Source organism: Nestor notabilis, unplaced genomic scaffold (genome assembly GCF_000696875.1).
Source record: "Nestor notabilis isolate BGI_N333 unplaced genomic scaffold, ASM69687v1 scaffold6319, whole genome shotgun sequence".
In the NCBI taxonomy this organism is placed as follows: domain Eukaryota; kingdom Metazoa; phylum Chordata; class Aves; order Psittaciformes; family Psittacidae; genus Nestor; species Nestor notabilis.
In genome coordinates this window covers 342-20,682 of record NW_009942306.1, presented here as the reverse complement: position 1 = coordinate 20,682, position 20,341 = coordinate 342, and the positions used below count along the sequence as shown (strand labels likewise).

General features: G+C 36.8%; 1 protein-coding gene across 1 annotated transcript; it reads left to right on the top strand.

Annotated features, from left to right (window-relative positions):
* Positions 1-3,185: 3,185 nt before the first annotated feature.
* Positions 3,186-20,054, top strand: TPO (thyroid peroxidase; the record flags this gene model as incomplete). The annotated part of the gene is made up of 5 exons (XM_010021326.1): positions 3,186-3,355; positions 5,253-5,385; positions 10,001-10,130; positions 12,677-12,883; positions 19,539-20,054. Coding segments are annotated over 5 exons (1,156 nt in total), but the record flags the coding sequence as incomplete, so codon positions are not given.
* Between the last annotated feature and the right edge of the window lie 287 nt (positions 20,055-20,341).

The following is a 20,341-nucleotide window of genomic DNA, read 5'->3' as shown; positions in this document are numbered from 1 at the left end:
CGATTCTCCTCCCCATCCCTCCGGGAGCGGGGGGAGGAAGAAAAAGGTGGGGGAGTGAGCGAGCGGCTGCGTGGTTCCAAGTTGCCAGCTGGGCTTAAACCACGACAGACTCTGAAACAGGGAATCATGTTTTTCCACAGTGGATTTTCTGGTTACAGCTTCCACACTAATTGTTTGGAAAGACATGGTCTAAAATGAGGTTATACAGTATGTTAGTTAAAACAAAATCAATATGTATGGACTAAATAAAATGGATTAAATAAGCAGAAGAGATGGACTGCATAGAATTTTTCTTTATAATAAATGTCTTTTGGACTGATGGGAACAATACAAAATAATGTTTATGTTTATTACTGTAAGAACCACATTTTTGAGACATTGCATTGGTACCAAAATTATACTTCTCAGTAGGAAAGGAAAAAGACAATAGAATTCAAGTACAGCAGGTAGATCTTCTCTACTAGATCAGTCTGAATCACTACCACATGATGAACAATACTTTGAGCATAATATAATTGTTGGAGGTAAACCTCCTAAAATTATTAAAAATAATCCAATATTAATTTCTAAAATAATTAGCTGTTGTATGGCCTACAAGGATCAGTCTTGATTTTTAACATTGTCTCAAAAAAAAGTTTTCAGATGTAACAGAAATCTGGATGATAACATTAAACAAATCATCTGAATATTTTATCACACCTAGGTGAAAAAAAGAAATAACTACTTCCATATTTAGATGCTGAAAATATCTTTAGTAAAGTGGGCTAGAATTTTACCTACAAAAGATTTATCCTTATCACACATTATTTTCGCTTGAGCTGAGAGACATATTCAAAAAATAGATCACAGAAATAGAACATGAACTACAGTAAAATATGCCACCTAAAATTACACTATACATAAATGATGAGCAATTGTACATAAATGGTGTTAGCAATCTATTATTATTTATGAGTCATTTTCTAAGAAAAAAATGGGTGATCCCACAAAGTACAGAAATAAACCGTTGGGTTTTAAATATGACTGATTTTTTTTCATATAAAGCTAGATGTACACAAAAGAGGAATGATCTGTGTTCCATGATAGGACCATGCAAAATAGCACAGCTGAAGTATTATTAGGTTCACATATATCCTTCCATCAAACATATGTGGAGAAATAAGAATAAGGCTTTCATGCATTGGTCAGGTCCCAGAAAGTTTTAAAGTTTGTTAATTATACCTGAAGATTGACTTGAATTCTTCATGTGGCTCAGGCCAGCTTATATTACCTGTGGGGGAGGCTCGGATTTGTGCTATCAATCCAAGGACAGTTTAATGAAAAATACATCTGAAACCCAACAATCATAATTGCATAAACAGAACACAAACATGTTTCAGCTAGACCTGTTATGTTTGGTACTGCTTAACATGTGCACAGCTGGATTTGTATTGGAAGAAACAGAAGGAAAGTCTAACCTTTCAAGCCATATAAATTAGGGAAGAATTGATTTACTACCTGTACCTAATCTTCCAGAAAGGTCAGAAGCCACAACATTAGTTTCATGAACACTAAAATATGGAGATCATTTTAAAAGGCAAAAATTACACATTATCTTAATATTACAAACCTGTGTATGGTTTAAATGCAAATTATTGAATAACATATTCATCTTTATTTTTTTCCCCTACTGAGAAGAAATTGAAGATAACTGCATTACTGAGGCTATCCAGAAGGGCTCTGGTCTAGTGGATTATGCTGCACATTATGCATTTAAAAGGTAAAAAAAAAAATAGTGAAGGATTTATTCAGCAAAAAGCTTTCATACCAGAGAAGTTTGAGATCAGTCTGTTTCTTTGAGAAAACATATAAAGATAGGTTATGTTTATGATCACCTGAATCAATATAACCTTGTGTGTTATCACCACATAAATTGCTCTCTTAAAATGTGAGAAAAATAAGAAATATGAAAACAAATAGGAACGTTTTTCTGATCAAAGCAGCACACCACATTCCATTAACATGGTTAAAAAAATTGTAATTTCATGAACGTTACATGGTTTTGAACATTAATGATCTTTTTTCTAGTGCAGAGTGAAATGGGAACAATTCCTATGGCATGTGTCAAACCCCTATTGCCTTTACAATTACAATTCACTGTTAAAGTGAATTTCACATTTCTCTTTCCATCTAAACCAGATGTAATGAAAGGATAAAGGAAAGGAAATAAAACATTCATCTTGCACTGTGGGTAGTGAACAACTTAGGGAAAGCTCCCTTGTGACTGAGTTATGCTATGAGAGCGATCTACTTACAGGAATGAAAATGCCTCAAGATGATTAGCCAGGAATCTAAAAAATTCATTCAACCTCAGAGATGTCTGCAACCTATGGCCATGGCTGGAAATGGGATAGACTGGAGTGTTTTTTTCTAAGCTGTAAGTCAGTTTAGGACCTGGGACTTCCAGCTAAAAAGGAAGTTCTCCCTCATGCACTTTTCCCAGGGCTCCTCTGCCAATGAAAGGACAGTGGTAAAACAACACATGCTGAGTGAAAAATAAATCTTGTAGTGCATCACAGAGCAGTTGAGAGAGATCTGGAAACCATCTAGGCCAGTACCATTCTCAGAACAGGGTCTGCTAGAGCAGATTACTCAGCTACTAAACTAGTTGCTAAAACTCCATATATAACTAGTCAGTGCAAGGCAAGTGCTTGGGCAGTCTCTGACAGGAGACATGTCTCTATCATGAACTGCACTTGACTCCTTAGTGCTGAAGTGTTTGTGAATCTACCTGCAATGACTGAGATTGTCTTTGATATTAAATGTTGCATGAAAGTAAAGCCTACTCACTTCGATGTGTCTATAGTGGGAGTCCTGTATTATCCTGCATAAGGTCTTGCCAGCTACTTTGTGCTGACAGCTCTGTCCATCCCAACAGTTTGTGTCTCATCCTAAAGGCTTCTCACAATCTTAAACCTGTGTGCATGTCCCATGGAAGAGCACTTTCCCTTGCTTTCCAGAATTTTCCTTGCAGAACAAGGTCACAAACTAGTCTTCCTCTCTGCTTTCCCAGCATACTCTTAAATCAAAATACATCTTAAACTCAGAACATATCCAACATAGAGAAATATAGCTATGAACAAGTTCTAAAATGTTATATATTTAAAAAAAAAAAAAAAGCTTCTGTTTTTTTATCTCAATTATAGAAATATCCAAGGAACAGGAATATCAGCTCCTACCTTGCTGCTGGCTTTCTCAAAATTTCCTGAACAAGAGAGTCAAGATATTTCCCAAGCAGCTGAACGAATGGAAATGTCAATTCGAATACTGAAACAAAAGGTTTGCCAGAAGCGCAAACGCTCATTGCATCCAACTGGTAAATAGAGTCTACTGACATTGGCAAAACCCCCTGTTGATTTTCTGAATGTTGTCTTTTAGATTAAAGTTTGGTTAGATTCATTTTTATTTTACCATTGGCAGGAGTACATATCTTGTGTGCACCCTAGGGCCAGGATGGCCTCTCTTTTGTTCTTAAAAGCACCTCACATAATCAGTAGTTCACATTTTTCTTTGATGGAGAATGGGCTGTGTTCCTATAGTTGAGGAGAGCAGCACTATGCTATTGGCATCCTGTGAACTCATAATTGTATATTTGTATAGCCTATAAACCAGCTTTCATACCTGCAGTGTTGCAAGCTTCTTGTTTACAGTGGAATATCTATCTTCCCCAGTACTTTGGGTTTAGTGCATCTGGGGCCTAGGGTCTACAAATAAAATAATACAATTTCTATCCATCTATGACATTTTCGAATAGACTTTCTCTGGACATTGATGGCTTTATTAATATCCCTCTTTCAAGAAAATACTTTCTTATTTCCAAAACTGATTTTATAATGCATTGCTGTTATACATTTATTTCCACTTTGTTTCTATTTTGGTGTTGTTTTTTTCTGTTAGATGGAGAAAGCAAGAGAGGTAGTCCAGAAAGTTCAATGACGTATAATTGTCTAAGTAAAGTAAAACTCTTGTTACTGTTAATTAGAGATTAATTTCAAGATGTCTGTTTAGTGTCTGGAAGGCTCAAAAATTCAGAAACACTGAGCTGTTTTTCCATAATTTAATTCTGTCATTTAGAGCAGCATGAACTGTAGAATTATAATGTGTATTCTCTCTCTTAATGTTATAACATGACATTATTTTTCAAGATATAGAATCATTAGAGTGCTATAGACAAATGTAAAGGTCCACTGTTAGTTTATTATATTTTTCCTTGCAGAAACATCTGGCTTACTAAACTAATGGGACATCTGTAGAACTAAGAGAATATCTAGGTGTGTGTGTGCATGTATTTATAATACACAGACATTCACACAGAGAGATACCATTATTTCCCTTCTGATGCAGTTTCAAAATAAAGCAGTTCATTTCAGAATTGGGTGGACAGAACAGGTAAGTGGTAGGTCTGAGTGACCAGTGGGGAGACAAGGGCAAGACTTAGATGCTTACTGTACCATTTTCTTTCAGTATGTGATGTTTACAGTCCTTTTGAATGGCAAAAAATCTCTGAGTTCAGGAAGATTGTTGCTCCTCTTTCATGTGTACTTCTACCTCCAAGTGGCCATGCATGCATTCACATGCATGCGTGAGCAAGGGAGTGCACAGCTCTCTGCAGCTTACATAACATTGTGACTTTGTCCCTCATCAGCAGAATGCTCATGGGGATCATATTAGAAAGATATTAATAACATGCTGTCTACGGCTATAGAGGTCTGATTTTACCTAGCTTCCACATTCTAGCTAATATTTCTGAATCTCTTCCACTCCATGCTTAATCATATAGCCAGTTGTAGAGTCTCTAAATTTCTGAATTGTTTCAGTCCTACATTCTTCCTCCTTGGTACGTATTTCTGTTCTTGAATGGCATTTTTTACACCTTTATTGTAAGCACAGGGACCAGCCAAGTGATGTGACTACAATGCAGGGAAAGAAGGAAGCAGAGGGCAGGTTAAAGGAGGAGAAAAAGGACCAGGTTAGCTACGGCTGGACTACTTTCTTCTTATTCTCTATGCATCAGATAATAAAAAACATCTCTCTCCTTTCACCTTCTGTCTCTTCTAAGTCCCTGAGAATGCTTACTGCAGCACTTCTTACAAAGTCCTCTTTCCTAGGAAGAAGAGAGGGGATGCTGTAGTAGTATGTGACAATGATACCTTTTCCCCTGTAGCAGCTATATAGCAGTAGAGCAAATTGCTTGTTTGGTTTCTTGCTTTCAGATCTCCTATCAGCTGATCTGCTCACTACAATTGCTAATATTTCTGGATGTCTGCCTTATATGTTGCCACCAAAATGTCCAAACAATTGCATAGCTAATAAATACCGACTCATCACTGGTGCCTGCAATAACAGGTATGTAATATAAGAATTGTGCCCTGAAAACTCCTTCTTTCTTATTCTTTAAACTTGAGAAGCTATGTTTACTTTTTGCTAGAAAAACTGGGCAGGGTAACCTCAATCAGCTACATTTGGCATCAATATATTTCTAAATGAGGTACCTCTGAAATCTCCCAGAGGAAGAACTTCTTCATCTAAACTTTGGTACACTAACTTTTGCAGACAGGCTCTCTCTATGAAGGCTTCTAATATTATGTAAGGAACTTTAAATTTAGGGAGGATTGATTCTATACAGTCTTTTTCTATACAAATTAAACAGGCTGAATACTAACCCAGCATTCATTTTTTTTTGAATTGGATAAAATTATATTGAGCAGGAAAATATAATTACTTCACAAGGAGCAATAAGAAAATCTAGTAGATTCTCATTTTCATATTTGCCCACAACCTTAATATTTAGCAAATATGCATCTAAAAATTCCGGATAATATATTTTGTTTCATATGTCTATTTATATAAATATATGCTTATTGGCTATCCGAATTACTATCATTTACTTCTATCATCTACTTGCTACCTAAAATATGTAGCAATTGTTTCCTACAAAACAGGATACAGTTACATAACAGATGTAACTGTATTTTTAGAATCCTCTAATGCAATGAGGGTCTAAAACTGAGAAGGAGAGCAAGGGGTACAAGGGTAAACAATATTTATACTCAGCAGCCTTTGGATACATAAGTGTAAGGTCACAAACTGAAAGTCAGACTGTAGTGTTCACAAGTGAAGGGTTACAGAGCTGTAAATGGAAAGCCATTAGTGTTGCACAGTTTAGGGCCCTCTGCAACATAGTGAATGAACAGCAGTAAAATTATGCAGTTTTGATATTCAATGTCTGGTTTTATGAGATGAATCTGTTTTGCTACATCACAAGTCGTTTGCAAGGAATATTCCTGATGATAGGCTTGGCTCTTTGTTGAAAGGACACAATCTGATATGCATCGATGTTATAAATCTAACTATATGGATATCCATAATTTCCCCCAGGCACTTGCAGAGTTGCTTGGAATCGGAACAGCTAGTATAATATTTGCACTGACAACTCCATCAGGGCTTGAATACATTGGCTGAGATTCATGCAGCTGAACATAGGCACATGTCTGAAGCTCTTGATTTGCCAGCATGGCAACTGTAGTCTTTCTCTCCAGAGACAGAGAGAAATTCAATCTGCTGTGGATAAGGTAAACTTTTTTCTCTTCAATGGCTCTGATAACACTGGGATGTGAATAGGGATTTCAGTTGGGTAGAACAAATATGATCCATTGAGCCTGTTTAGTCTGTAGTCACTGTGTTCTACTTTTTATAGTTTTATCCTTGCACCAAATTGGAGTTTAAACCCAGCATTCATATGTGGTGGCATTTCAGACTCTTTTAACACCTGTAAAAGGTGCAAGGCAGGAAAAAAACCAGTAAGTGTAAAACTTCGTGAGCCCCTTGAAATACCTCAGGCTTTACTGAAATAAATCAGCTTAAAAAGCCTATTACACTATAATGTAAACAACATATTTATGATATAAGCCGGCTTCAAAGACTTCAGACATTAAATGAAATACCAGTCTGCACTTTTCCTTGCTTTACAGCTGCCTCTTTCAGGCAGAAAATATATCAGGACTCATATTTGTAATTTTTCTCACACAATAGGAATGTGCAGCTGTGCTGTAAATCAGTGAATGCTGCGTTTCATAGGTGACATTTAAAACCAATATTCATAGTGGAATTGTTTACCTGTAAGATAAATATATTTGAATCTATTGATAAGTTACCATGTAAATTCTTCACTAAAGTTTTACTTGGTTAGTTCACATATTTGAGATAGATCAGATAGATTACAAGTTATTTATTCCACAGCTCTGAGATTATTTTGGGTTAGTGTGGACTTCCTAGAACAAACGCATAACAGAATAACATAAACATAGCCTTCATGGAGAATGTCAACATGACATCAGACAATTACATCAGTGTCATTATCCACTTTTACTAGTAACAGATAACAGGTTTTACTTTTCTTTCTGCCTGAAGGCATATGTGTGTATAATAAGCAAAATAAATTTACAGCATTATTTTAAAATAAGTATAAGGGAGGCAAGTCATGGCCAGATAGCTATTTCTTCATCATTTTTTACCCCAAATAACTAGCATTGATCTGTGTAGTCTTTTGGTGTGTAGTGCAATGAAAGGGATTCAAAGGTGAAGGAATTACAGGAATGGAATCTCAAAGTGCAATTAACCTCACCTAATCTTAGCTTTCTGAGGTAGTTATATTTCTACTGCAAGGCTGCAGCTTTGGCTGTTCCTAATAGCGAGAAATAGGACTGGATGATAAGATGGCTTCTAGGAGTTGTCTGTGTCTCTGGCTTGGTGGGCAGGTGCTTAGATGACTAGATTACTTTTTGTGCACCTAATATTTGTGCAGCTAGGAGGCATTTTACCTGAAGCATTTCTATTTCATTGCTGTGTCATTAACCATTTCATCAGGTGATGCTTAGTCTGAAGCTCTAGTCCATCAGAGTTAGGGGTACGAATATGGCTCATCTAGTGGAAGGAAAGAGCAGTCCCAGCTAAATCCGCTGACTGTAATACTGAATTAAGATGTTTCCTTTAGGATAGCTGCTTAACTTCAGTACAAGCTGTTCAGTTTAGTAGCAAGCTTATTTTTCAGAAATCTTCCAATTTTTACCAGAAATTATGTCCATGGTAGCTCAGAGAATGTAAAACATGACAATATCCATTTAATAAATTGCCATATGCATTCATCTTTATACCTGAAACTAGACAGGACATTAAAACAGTATTTAAGAGACATAAGTCTGCATAGCGAATTTCATCTTAAAACTCCAGATTCCTTCCAAGGGAGCCAAAACAAAACCCAAATTTTGAAATTACAGTATTTCACAAGTGAATGAAAAGTCCCACTTCCCATATACAGAATGTGTAGTAATCAAATTTGACTACTCTATAAAGCTGTATGGTACCGAAACCTCATTATTTCAGCTGCCCTAGATAAAAACCTTTTTAACGCAAGCAAGATTCCAAGACATTAACATGTTTAATGTAATAATAAAAAAGCATGTGAGAGGGATTTTACTAAAGCAGCATTCCAATGATCTGCTAAAATATAAAAGCAATCAGGAGAAAAATCACTAGTTAAGCAGTTAAATTAACATTTCATTATTTTTAATTGAGTGAAATAGCACTACACTATGTGCAGTATTTTATGCAATTTCAATAAAGGCAAATCAACTGTAACTAATTTGAATGCTTTATTAAAGCATACTTCAGCCTTCAAGTGTGAATTATTGTGGATAATTAAGAGTATTACTGTACCATATAGCTTGGCAAATTGAGCCACTTCAGTGTGCCAGAGATCAGTGAAGTATTAATAAAATAATTGTTCCCTCTTTAGCATCCCCATAGACATATAAATGTATGTTTTAACACTCTATCTGCTAACTGTCTGGGAATATTTCTGGTATTTTGTGGCTTACTTTACAATTTTAGTCAACTGGATACATTGCAAAAAATTTATTTCCTCTTTTTAGTGTCTATATATATAAATATGTATTTAACAATTATGAAATATATATTGAACAGGCCATGTTAAAGAAACAATCAAACAAAATGAAACAAAAACCCTAAAATATTCTCTTTGGAAAAATACATTAGGAATGTTCATGACAGAAGGAAAATTATTTGGGTCTAGCCCAAGACTCACTGACAGTACTAATAAATAAAATCACTAGGAATCATTTATTGGTCTTCAAATCAAGTATGACCTGACTCTTGCCACCTTTTTACTCAGGCATTTGCCTAAACTTTTTTCACCCCTTCCCTCTTCCAAGCAGGCTGGATGCAGGATGATAAACTGGCATGCACTAATCCCAAGGTGTTCCCAGCTAAGTGTCATTCAGAGGAATGCTAGTCGGCAAGAGCCAAAAACACACTGCAATTAGTGTTAGCAACTTAAAAGCATAGTTAAATGCATGAAGTGCTTGGGCTGGTATATAAGTCCTCCCAAAGCTGTACCCAAGTAATTAGTATAGTTGCAAGCAGGGGGAGCATTGCCACTGAATTCAGCAACTTCAGCAATCATTCCCCTTTCCTCAGTTTATTCTCCTTGGGTCCTGCTAAACAATTACTTCTATAAGACTAACATCCATTTTTCTTTTAAGCTTTCTTCACCTTTATTCCAGAACTGCTTTATATTTTCCTAGATCTTGATTTCCTATACCTATTTCTCTAAGCAAATATCTTTTAAAAGGCACTTATGAGTATATCTGACTTTATGGGGAATGAGAACACTATCAGGAAATCACTGGGGCAAGTATTTCAAAGACGTCAGAAGGTAGCCAATTTATATTATAAATGTAAAATAGTAATATTTCATTAGTAGTTTAATTTTTCTTTATTTTCCTTTTGAGCCAAACTAATGTTTGCATACATGAAGACAGTATTTGTTACCTTTTCAAAGATTACTACATTGCAACGGAATATTACTCTGTAGCTGATGATTATTGTATATTAATTAGATTTATATAATTTATATCCAGATTTGTTTTTTTTCCTTTCTCAGGGAATATCCTAGATGGGGAGCATCTAACACTGCCTTGGCTAGGTGGCTTCCACCAGCCTATGAAGATGAGCTCAGCCAACCTCGAGGATGGGATCCCAGCATCCGATACAATGGAGTCCAGCTACCCTTGGTTAGAAAGTGTGCCACAAGATTATTTGAAGCACTCTGGGCTTTAAGCATACTAGCCATCGTGGTGGAGTGCAAGGGGGCACAGACTACCTTTGGAGACAGCTCTGCCAAAAAAAAAAATGTGGTGGGGAGCAGATAGGGCATAAGCCTTCTGGTTTGCTCCAGATGTAAGGCAGCCAGCAGACCTGGAAAGGTGTTTGTTCAGCCTAGAGAAAAGGTGCAGGGTAGACATAGTCACAGCCTTCCCGTGCTGAAAAGAGTGTTACAGAGAAGAGGGAGGTCTTCACAGACGTGCACACCAACATGACAAGAGGCAACGGTCACAAGTTGCTCCAGGGGAAATTTTGTCTCATACAAGAAAAAAAATTTGTTGTGAGAATAATTAAAAGTTGGAATAGGCTGCCTAGACAACTGCTGGGGTATCCCTTATGGGAAATACCAAAGACTTGGCTTGCTGGGGCTCTGAAAATGTAATCTCTGTTTTCAATAGAAAGCTCCACCATGAGGTCTCCAGAGTTTCCTTCCAGCCTAGACTTTCCAGTGATTGTATGACTCTTTGTTTTAATAATGGTGCCTTTATTCAGGGAAGGAGGAGGAGCAAAACAGGGTTGGGTGTTAAATAAATAAATATAAAGCACATAGGCAAGCTAGCATGCATATGTATGTACACATGTATACCATTTCTCCTAGGTTAGTCTACCCTAACTGAACAAGTATTACTGTCAAATCTTAACATCATTTTTCACCTTGTTTTCACCTATGTTACTGGGCTAAGAAATCATTGCAATATTTATGGATTTTAGCAGCTCATATACTTTAAAAGTAGGATAGCTCCTACAGAGGAAATTTTCAACAAAGAATATTTGCACAGAGGACTGGGTGAACAATTCCCCAGTGCAGTGTACAGTGATTTCAGCTGGATTTGCTATTTCTAGTTTGTAATCATGGCTTTGAAACCTGACTTTTAATGGACTCAAAGTCTTGTTATTTTAGCCACCGTATGTTTAATAGTGGATAAGCAAGAGAATTTAGTGTTAATGTCACCTGCAACTCATGATATTAATTAAATAACGTTGTCTCTAAGCTGCAAAATTTAGCACTTAAAGATGAAAACCTGACATTTGCACAGGTAAATTTCCAGTAGAACTGCCTTTTTCTAGGTTCATTAGGGTACATGCTTATGAAGTAAAACACACTCAAATAAAACTACATGACTGTACCAAATCTGATCATATCTGACCATCAGCAAAGTTCTCTGCTTTGCTTTGAAGTAAAATAGGATAAACTAGTGCAATAGATGGTTTTCCTCATTTACATAGTTGTCTTCTATTGTACTTTTAGCTAGCCAACTATATCCTTTAAGAAGCAACATGCAAATGATAAGAAGGTGAAAGATAAGTGTGAGGATTACTATAAAGCAATATTACAACACAGTGTAGGTGTTCAAGGTAATAGCGATAAGAAAATCTTACTAACTGCAAGAAAAAAAAGTTTGTGCTTTGTGGTCACCAAAGCTATTAAAATACTGATATAAAGACTTCTATTCCTTATGAGCTGTATCTATCACTGCTCTTGACTATTTCAATATAAAGCCTGATGTTCCTAACAAGTCCCATATTGCCTTTTGTCCTTACCAATTCTATTTAACTACACCTGCCTTATACATTCATTATATAGCCCTTGTATTCATTACAGACTTGTTAGCTGTATTTTATGTGCTTTCCTCTCACTTGCTTGACTTCTAAGGCAGCTTCTGTATGCAAGGGAATATTTTGCAGCATGAGGGAGGAATCTGTGAATAATAACATTTCCCTAATCATCACAAACTGACTCCTGATTTTGCTCTGATGGTTTTGTTTGGTTGTTAGCATAGGCTGGACATATAGCATACATATCTCCATGTGTTCCCCCTCAGAGCACCTGTGTCTCGATTCAGCTTTCATGAAAGTGTCTCAGAAACATGTTTTGGCTTTTCCCTGCCTGGGAAAATGAAGCAGAGCTTTCAGCTACCATGTATTTGCAACCTGCTTGTCTCCTGGGCTGTATAAGCTGCTCCTTTTAAGTACAGAGCAGCCCAAAGCCTCTGTGTATCCACAGTGATTTGAGGTTGCCCAGCAAAGAGAATATGTTTGTGAAAAGAGCAGAAAACAGAACAAAAAGAAAGAAAACTTTTAGACAATCTAAAAGAAATGTGTGGTTTCCAAAATTCTCTGGAAAAGAACAGATCAAAGATACACTGCTCATTTGGCAAATATATAGAAGAACTCAGCTGAAACATCTTTGAATCTGCTTGTGGGACCGATATCCCAGCTCCTGAACAGAAATAAAAGTCTGTCAGAGGTTGGGGTTATTCTCATTGGGTTTTTTTTCAGTTTTGTCTTTGGGCAAAACATTAAAAGTGCTCCAAGATATGAAGTATTCTAAGGGAAAAATAATAATAATAATAAAAAATATAGCCTTTATCACTTTATGCCCTTTTTAATATTTTAGCATTTTGTAAGAAGTAAATACTACTTGGCACTCAAGGTAAATTAGTTCTCTTCCCAGGTTCGTGAAGTGACAAAAACAATTATTCATGCATCTAATGAGGCTGTTACTGAAGACAACGTGTATTCTGATATTATTATGGTATGGGGACAGTACATAGACCATGACATTGCATTCACACCCCAAAGCACAAGTAGAACCACTTTCCTGAATGGAATGGAGTGCCAGATGACATGTGAAAAACAAAATCCATGTTTTCCAATAAAGGTAAGATTCAAAATTAATTTCTTCAAGGTAAATTTAAGGCTTTAAATGGGTGAGTAAAGTAAAATACATTAGTGATACACATACACTGAAATAATTTATATAGGAAATTGGTAGATCGTCCAGAAATACCAGAGCAGACAGTGATAGAAAAATGGAAACCCAATGCAACTATTACTTGAAACAGGTAGATATTTAAATTGGTTTGTAGAGACAGCAAACTATAGCTAAGATACTTAGTAAAATACCAAGTTTTTCTACCTATCAGATTTATGTTGTAGAAAAACCTTACTAGTTCCCCACAACACTATTGTTCTCATGCTTCAAGGTTTTGAGTTCTACTGGGGATAATAGGGACGTAGTAATAAATAATTCTGTTTTTAAATTACCAGCCAGATGAAGTGAAAGGATCTTAACTTTACTCAATGAAAGGAAAGATATTTCCAGCAGCTAATGAAAACTTCTGAAGAGAGTTATCTTTTCAATGTATGTATAAAATGATCTTCAGGGAGTTGCTGAAACTTACATCACCTCTTTGCTTTGAGTGGGTGGAAAACATGAATTCAAAGCTTGTAAGAGGGTTAGAAGAAAAATAAATTGGTATAAATATAGGTTCCTGTATTCTCATCTGATTAATTTAAAAGTATAACCATTCTTTCAATCAAAAAAATCAGTAGCAAAGTAAAACCACCTTTTTTTTCCCCCCTCAGAGTGCAGCCTTGTTTGTTTCATGCTACAGGAGACTCCCATGCCCACTGGACTGATGCCCCCATCTCTATTCAGAGCAACATGAATTACTTTTCTTAGGGTTGAACCTTGATTACTGACCAGTTTCTCTATGCACTAAAGCCAATGTAGGGAATAAGTTCCACCAGAATAGAAACCTCTTTCCCCTCAACAAACCATAATTGATAACTACGCCACAGTCTCATTTTCCCTTAAGTGCCTCGTTCCACTTCCGTTAAACATAAAGGAAAATACTTGTCTAACTGTAATGGGAACCAAATCAGGTCCTGTGTTGAAATGGCTCATATTCATTTGGTAAAAGAATCTAAAACACAGGGAAGGGTAAGTGAGATTAATGACTGCCTGCAATTTTACCTCAGGCAGGTAAATCTAGTCTCTCTCACCAAGGAGATATGAACTTTTGAAAGTTTGCAAGCAGAGCTTAAGAGCATTCAGAAAGAGCACAGGCTTCTTAAAGAATTGTTCTCAGGACACTGAGTGATGGGCTAACCTGGTTTAGCCACAGTAGCCCTAATAACAATGAGTTTTCTATAGTTTTGACAAAAATCTCTGGTTTACTATGTCTTAAATTTTTATCTGGAGCAAGGAATGAATTATTCTGGTTATGTTGTAAAGTAATAGCTTTAGAAACATTCCTATTCCCAAAGTCTTACCAAGAGAGGATATGGCAGAAGTCCAGTCCCTGACCAGCAGTGCTTCCTAAGATATGATGAAGGAGACATCATATCTGTAGGACACAATGTAGCTGTGTATTGACTTCCAGTTAGTTTGCTGTAGATGTAAAACTGCAAAAAGCTTGTGGTTTTGTGTTTATGACGTATCCTTTGAAATGACACATTTAGTATTGATCTTTAAGTGCAAAACCCCCACATTTTTTATTACTAAATGGATTTTTAAATTGAGAAGACACTCATGCTGTTGACCATAACTTGAATCAAATGTGAATCACAGGGACCAAAGAAGTCTAGTCACTGAACCCTGACTAGTTCAAGCCTGGAAATCCCAGCTGCTTAAAAAAGAGGCAATTTAAGGATCATAGAATCATAGAATAGTTAGGGTTGGAAAGGACCTTAAGATCATCTAGTTCCAATCCCCCTGCCATGAGCAGGGACACCACACACTAAACTATGTCTCCCAAGGCTCTGTCCAGCCTGGCCTTGAACACCTCCAGGGTTGGAGCATTCACAACTTCCTTGGGCAACCTATTCCAGTGCCTCACCACCCTCACTGTGAAGAACTTCTTCCTTATATCTAACCTAAAGTTCCCCTGTTTAAGTTTAAAGGCATTACCCCTTCTCCTACCACTAGAGTCCCTAATAGAGAGTCCCTCCCCAGCATCCTTGTAGGCCCCCTTCAGATATTGGAAGGTTTCTATAAGATCTCCACGCAGCCTTCTCTTTTCCAGGCTGATTCTTCAATAAAGCACTCCAAGGCTAGCATTAACGTGGTAGAGGCATTATGGTGCAGGGAGAAAGAAGCTGTACAGATTACTGTGGCTTAGATCCACAAATGCAACCTTCAGTGCTTTAAACAATGGAGCTGTGAAGAGATTAATCACAGAGTGTGTTTCAAGGATGTTCTTAAAGGCAAGTTATATGTACATATATGATATCTAGCACTGAATGTAGCCTAGGAGCTGCTCCTGCTCAGCAGCGTAGCCTAGCCAGCAGAGAAGGTCAAGGCATACCCATGGCTACTGCTGGGAGTTAGAGTCTGATACTCAGAATGGCCATGGTGTGCAGATATATAGAAGTTAAGAACAATCCTGAGAGTATTAGGTAAGTTACCCAACTTGTGGATTCATTACATGATCACAGTCCCATGCATTTTTCAGCTCCTTTTTGTTACTATTTTGTTATTCACAGTTTAGAGAGACAGACGTGAACATGGTTGTTCTTTTGCTCTTATTATATGTCTAGTATTTTGTGACTTCTTTTTTTCAAAGGCAAAGAATAGACACTGTATTTAAAAAAAGAAGAAAAAAAAAGAGAGGGGGGTTAGTTATTAGCATGACCAGAGGAACCATTTATTTAATAGTGAAACAAAATGCTGTTACCCTCTAGAAATTATCTTCTTCCTGAAATCTTAATTAAAACCAATCTCCATCTATTAAATGTTTGGAAATCCACCAGATCTAGCTTTACACATTCATTTTGTATATGAAGAAACTGGCTTCCAAAGAGAGTGAAATCAATAGCATATTATCCAACAGTGTAAACACAGATGCTCCAGTCTGCACTCTTGCTGTGTTCCTAGGACAGTGGCACCCAAGGGAGAATCCACCAGTGGAGAAAGACAGCTGTGCTTACAGCTGCATGCCCCCTTGGGCAGTTTCACCAGGGAGAGGAAGAAGCTCCTGACTGTGCAGGTTAGGGAAGCTGTCTGGAAAATATTCTGAGTCCATGCAATTCAATGAAGGACTGAAAGCTGTCGTAGTGCATTAATATTAATAACAAGTGTAGGTAAATGATTCGTAGGTTAGCAGGAACAATCACGGTTTTCTATTGTGGACATTTTCAAGATAAAAGCTATAGAATTTTACCCAGTGGTTCTCACATCGAGCCTGTAGCTTCTGGTAGAGCCATAACATTGTGTTTCTCTATCTTTTCAGAATCTCATAATGTAAAAAAAAAAAAAAAAAAAAAAAGGAGAAAAGATCACTAGCTTTAGTTTAAACTTTTTTTACAGCAGCCTGACACATGAAACAGGGTTGTGGAGATAACCTGTCAATCTCCAGATGATTACTTTGGGTTAGAGCTGAGACATAACGAGTCATTATAAAAGCTTTCATAGGAGAGCTACTGACTTTATTCAGTAATAATTACGTTGCTGACAATGTTAGACACAGCACATAGACATAGTAAGATACAGTCCTGAAAAGCTTTCAGACAGTTCAGATACAAAAAGGTGGAAAAGAAACAGAGCTACAGAAAAGTGAGGTGATTTGCAAAAGGTGACATGTAACAAGACAGGTTACTGTCTTAGCTACAAATGGATCAGCCAGTGTGTGCCAACCAGCAAAGTGAGCCCCTGCCTTTTTCTTACATTTCAGAGATAGTAGTTCACTGTCAGATGGGGTCATTGATTCTCCTCTGAGTTTCATGTCCACAAATAAGCATTTATGTTTTCCTTATTGGCAAACTTTCATAGACCATAAGCTACTTTTTCATTTAAGGCTACAGCAAAAGTCCTTTGACAAGGTCATTTCCTGTAGAACAAGTTCACAATAAGAAAGATTTTTCTTCAACTGAAATAACAGTTTAGATATTGTGGTACACTGAAACTACTAGTGGCTTTCATTGTTCTGCACATAAAACTTTCACCATAAACAGGTTTCACTGTGCGCATATAATAACAGGTTAAATCAATGTGCAGCTATACTAGGAAAACTATTGTGTCCAGAGAGTTTTGTTGTGACATTTTTCCTCTAGAAACATGCAAGGCAAAGAAAGAATTAATATGATTTTTTTTTTAATGAATATCATTCATTAGTTTGGGCGGGGGGGCGGGGGCGGGGAGGGAAAAGAGGTGATTCTGTACCCATTTCAGCAGAAAGGGGTTTGTGGGTTTTTTTTTTTCCTCACATTATTTTTGATGTCATTTGAATAATAATAATATAAGGAACCTCTCATCTGCACATTCATCTGCTGGCTGCATACTAGTTATCCCATGAAAAAGGAAAGAACTGCATTATGCAGTTCTGCCAGTCCCTTAATGTTCATTACTGCTGTTTTTCTCCGCTGGGCCACAGAATGGTTTGATCTGAAATTGCAGAGACAGTTAACTAAAAATTATTCAGTATGAACTTCATTCACTGCTCGTATGTTTTGTTGTGAGCTTTGCTGTTTAACAACTTAAAGGTGTCTTATGCATTTTTTTTCCAGTGATACCTGAATTCTTCCAGTTTTGCTGATAACTAGGAGCAGGACACACTCAAATACATATAGTGTTGTGGCTGTCAAGTACAGGTATTGTAGTATGAGATGAGCTTCCTGCTTACTTTACCATCTGACAGGAAAAAGAAGCCACACTAATAGACAGAGACTTAACAATAGAGACAAATGCTAAATAGAAAACACAAGGCAGAGAAATAACTGATTTCAGCAATCAGTGAAAGGAAGAAAAAAAATTACATATTTCCTTCAAAAATAATCTATTTTGATTTGCCCAAACCTAGGTAGTGAATAAATATTGGAAGAATTTCTTCCCCAAACAAAACTTAAAAAAGAAAAATGAAACCCTTTCTTAAATGCTTCATTGGTATCAATCCCTATGACTTGAGTTCTCAGCAGTAAGAAAATTTTAGTTGGTAAAATAAATGAGGTAAAGATGTTATTGTATGAAGCTCTTGAATTCCATTCCAAATATTCCTTGTTACTTTTAACCCCAATTTAATGACTTCTATCTTCACAGACTGATCTTTATGTTATTTAGAAAAATGAAGAAGAAATTGCATAATTTTTTTCTAACATATGCAGTATTCACTCTCTTCTGCCATTTGAAAAATTAAAAGCAAGCAGGTAGAATAAAAAGGGTTATCTGTATCAGGTGTCTGTACAAAACATTTATTTTCTCTTAGTTAAATTTTTGAAGAAAGTGTTATCTGATGAATTGATAAGAAAACCCTAGATTCATATTCCTTGAAACTCATTCTCATGATTGTTATCACCATTTTAATTGAGGTTAATCTTTTTTAAACTCTTGGAACTGACAGGCTGCTATGGCTCATTGGCGCACAATATAGTACTGTTACAATTTGGAAATAATATCCTTTTGAGAAAAAGAGTTTGTAAAGACCAAATCTGCATTAGACAACACAGAGAGATTTTGGTAATTTTGAAAAATGGCAGCATTTTTTTTTTACCTATGAACTCTGTTTTTTTAAATAGACTTGATGGTCTGAGCTTTTCTCTTGGATATCCTACAATGCAATTAAAATCTTTCTCTCTATTCCTTTCTCTCCTCCTTCAACGTCTCTTCTGCCCTGCTCACATCTGTTAAGTTGTTCATACATATTTGAAGTTCTTTTCTGTGACAAAACTTCTAGCTGTCTGGTTTGGGCTGTATTCTTTCCTAATACTCTTACCTATAGCCCAAGATCTCATTTGATAATTCCCACATGTCTCTCTCATGCCTTTTACCCATATTTGGAATTGCTGACCAAGCAACTGGCTGGTTCAGACTATATCCATGCTGACTAGCACACAAATGCTGGATCACCATTTGACCTCAGTCTCTTGACTATGTGTAGATCAAACCGATAAAGGACTGGAAAGTCTTTCATTTGGCTAAGGCTATGTGCAGCCTTTGCTCTTTATAAAGATAGTCAAGTTTTAATATTTGTAAGAAACTTGTCACTGTAAGATGATGTGGAAGAAGGAGTGTTGGGGACTGGCAGAAAGCAGAATGAATAATTACATATGCTTTTTTTTAGTTAGGAAAGTGGATTAGAATTAAGTATTGAAATAAAGCTCTTACAGTGTGCTGCAGCAGACGATGATACTCTTCATTACGTTTTTATGTATACATGTAAACCTGTTGTTTTATTTCATGTTCAGTAGAACATAATTAGACCAGATGTTCATGTCTTCAATGTGATACATTTCATGATGAATTTTGATTGTGAAGCCAGGCTAGTTTAGGTGTAGATCTATGCAAAATGATGCATCAGTAGCTTGCTCTTAATGACAGAGTAAATGTTTTGGTTTTCACTTGCCTTTGCTTTAAAAGGTTGAATCATCTCTTTGCTTAAATATGAAGGAAAACAATCTCTACAGGTTTAGAATATGTCACTCCAGTAGTTGAGATCCGAACAACTGAAAACAAAAGATGGAAATATTTACACAAGCCTTGATTTAACATCCACAGCTATTATCTTCACCTCAGAAAATACTAATTTTTTTTAATGCAGGTGACCACCAATGATACGTTATCTACAGGGATGGATTGCCTGCCCTTCTACCGCTCATCTCCTGCATGTGGCACTGGTGATCATAGTATTCTCTTTGGAAATCTATCTGCACTAAATCCAAGACAGCAGATCAATGGCTTAACTTCTTTCCTTGATGCTTCTACTGTTTATGGCAGTACCCCTGCTGTTGAAAACAAACTGAGGAATTTAACAAGCAAAGAAGGCCTTCTTAGAGTAAATGTTAAATATTATGATAACCATCGGGAATACCTGCCTTTTACAGACCAGATCCCATCACCTTGTGCTCAAGACTTGAATGCAAGTAAAGGTGAGAGGATTGAATGCTTTATGGCTGGGGACAGCCGCTCCAGTGAGGTCACATCTCTGGCAGCTATGCACACACTGTGGCTGAGAGAGCACAACCGCATGGCCCGAGCCCTCAGAAACATCAATGGCCACTGGAGTTCTGAGACGGTCTACCAAGAAGCACGAAAAATTGTCGGTGCTCTGCATCAGGTTGGCTGCTTATTTGCTTATCTACATGTTGCAGTAAATACCAGAACTGATACCAGAATAGATGACAAAACTTCAAACATGTATCTGGGGGGGGGTGCTTTTGAGATCATGATACCTTTTCTTTGCCACCTATTTCTACACTTCAAATTTTGAAGTTTGTTCCGTTTTCCACTTTCCTGAATGCAATGTCCTAGTCCTTAGTTTGGCCAGACCTCTCAGTGCTCTCATTTTCATGGCAGTTTCCACTCTGCTACATCTTTCTTCCAGCTTCTCAGATGTCTATTTGC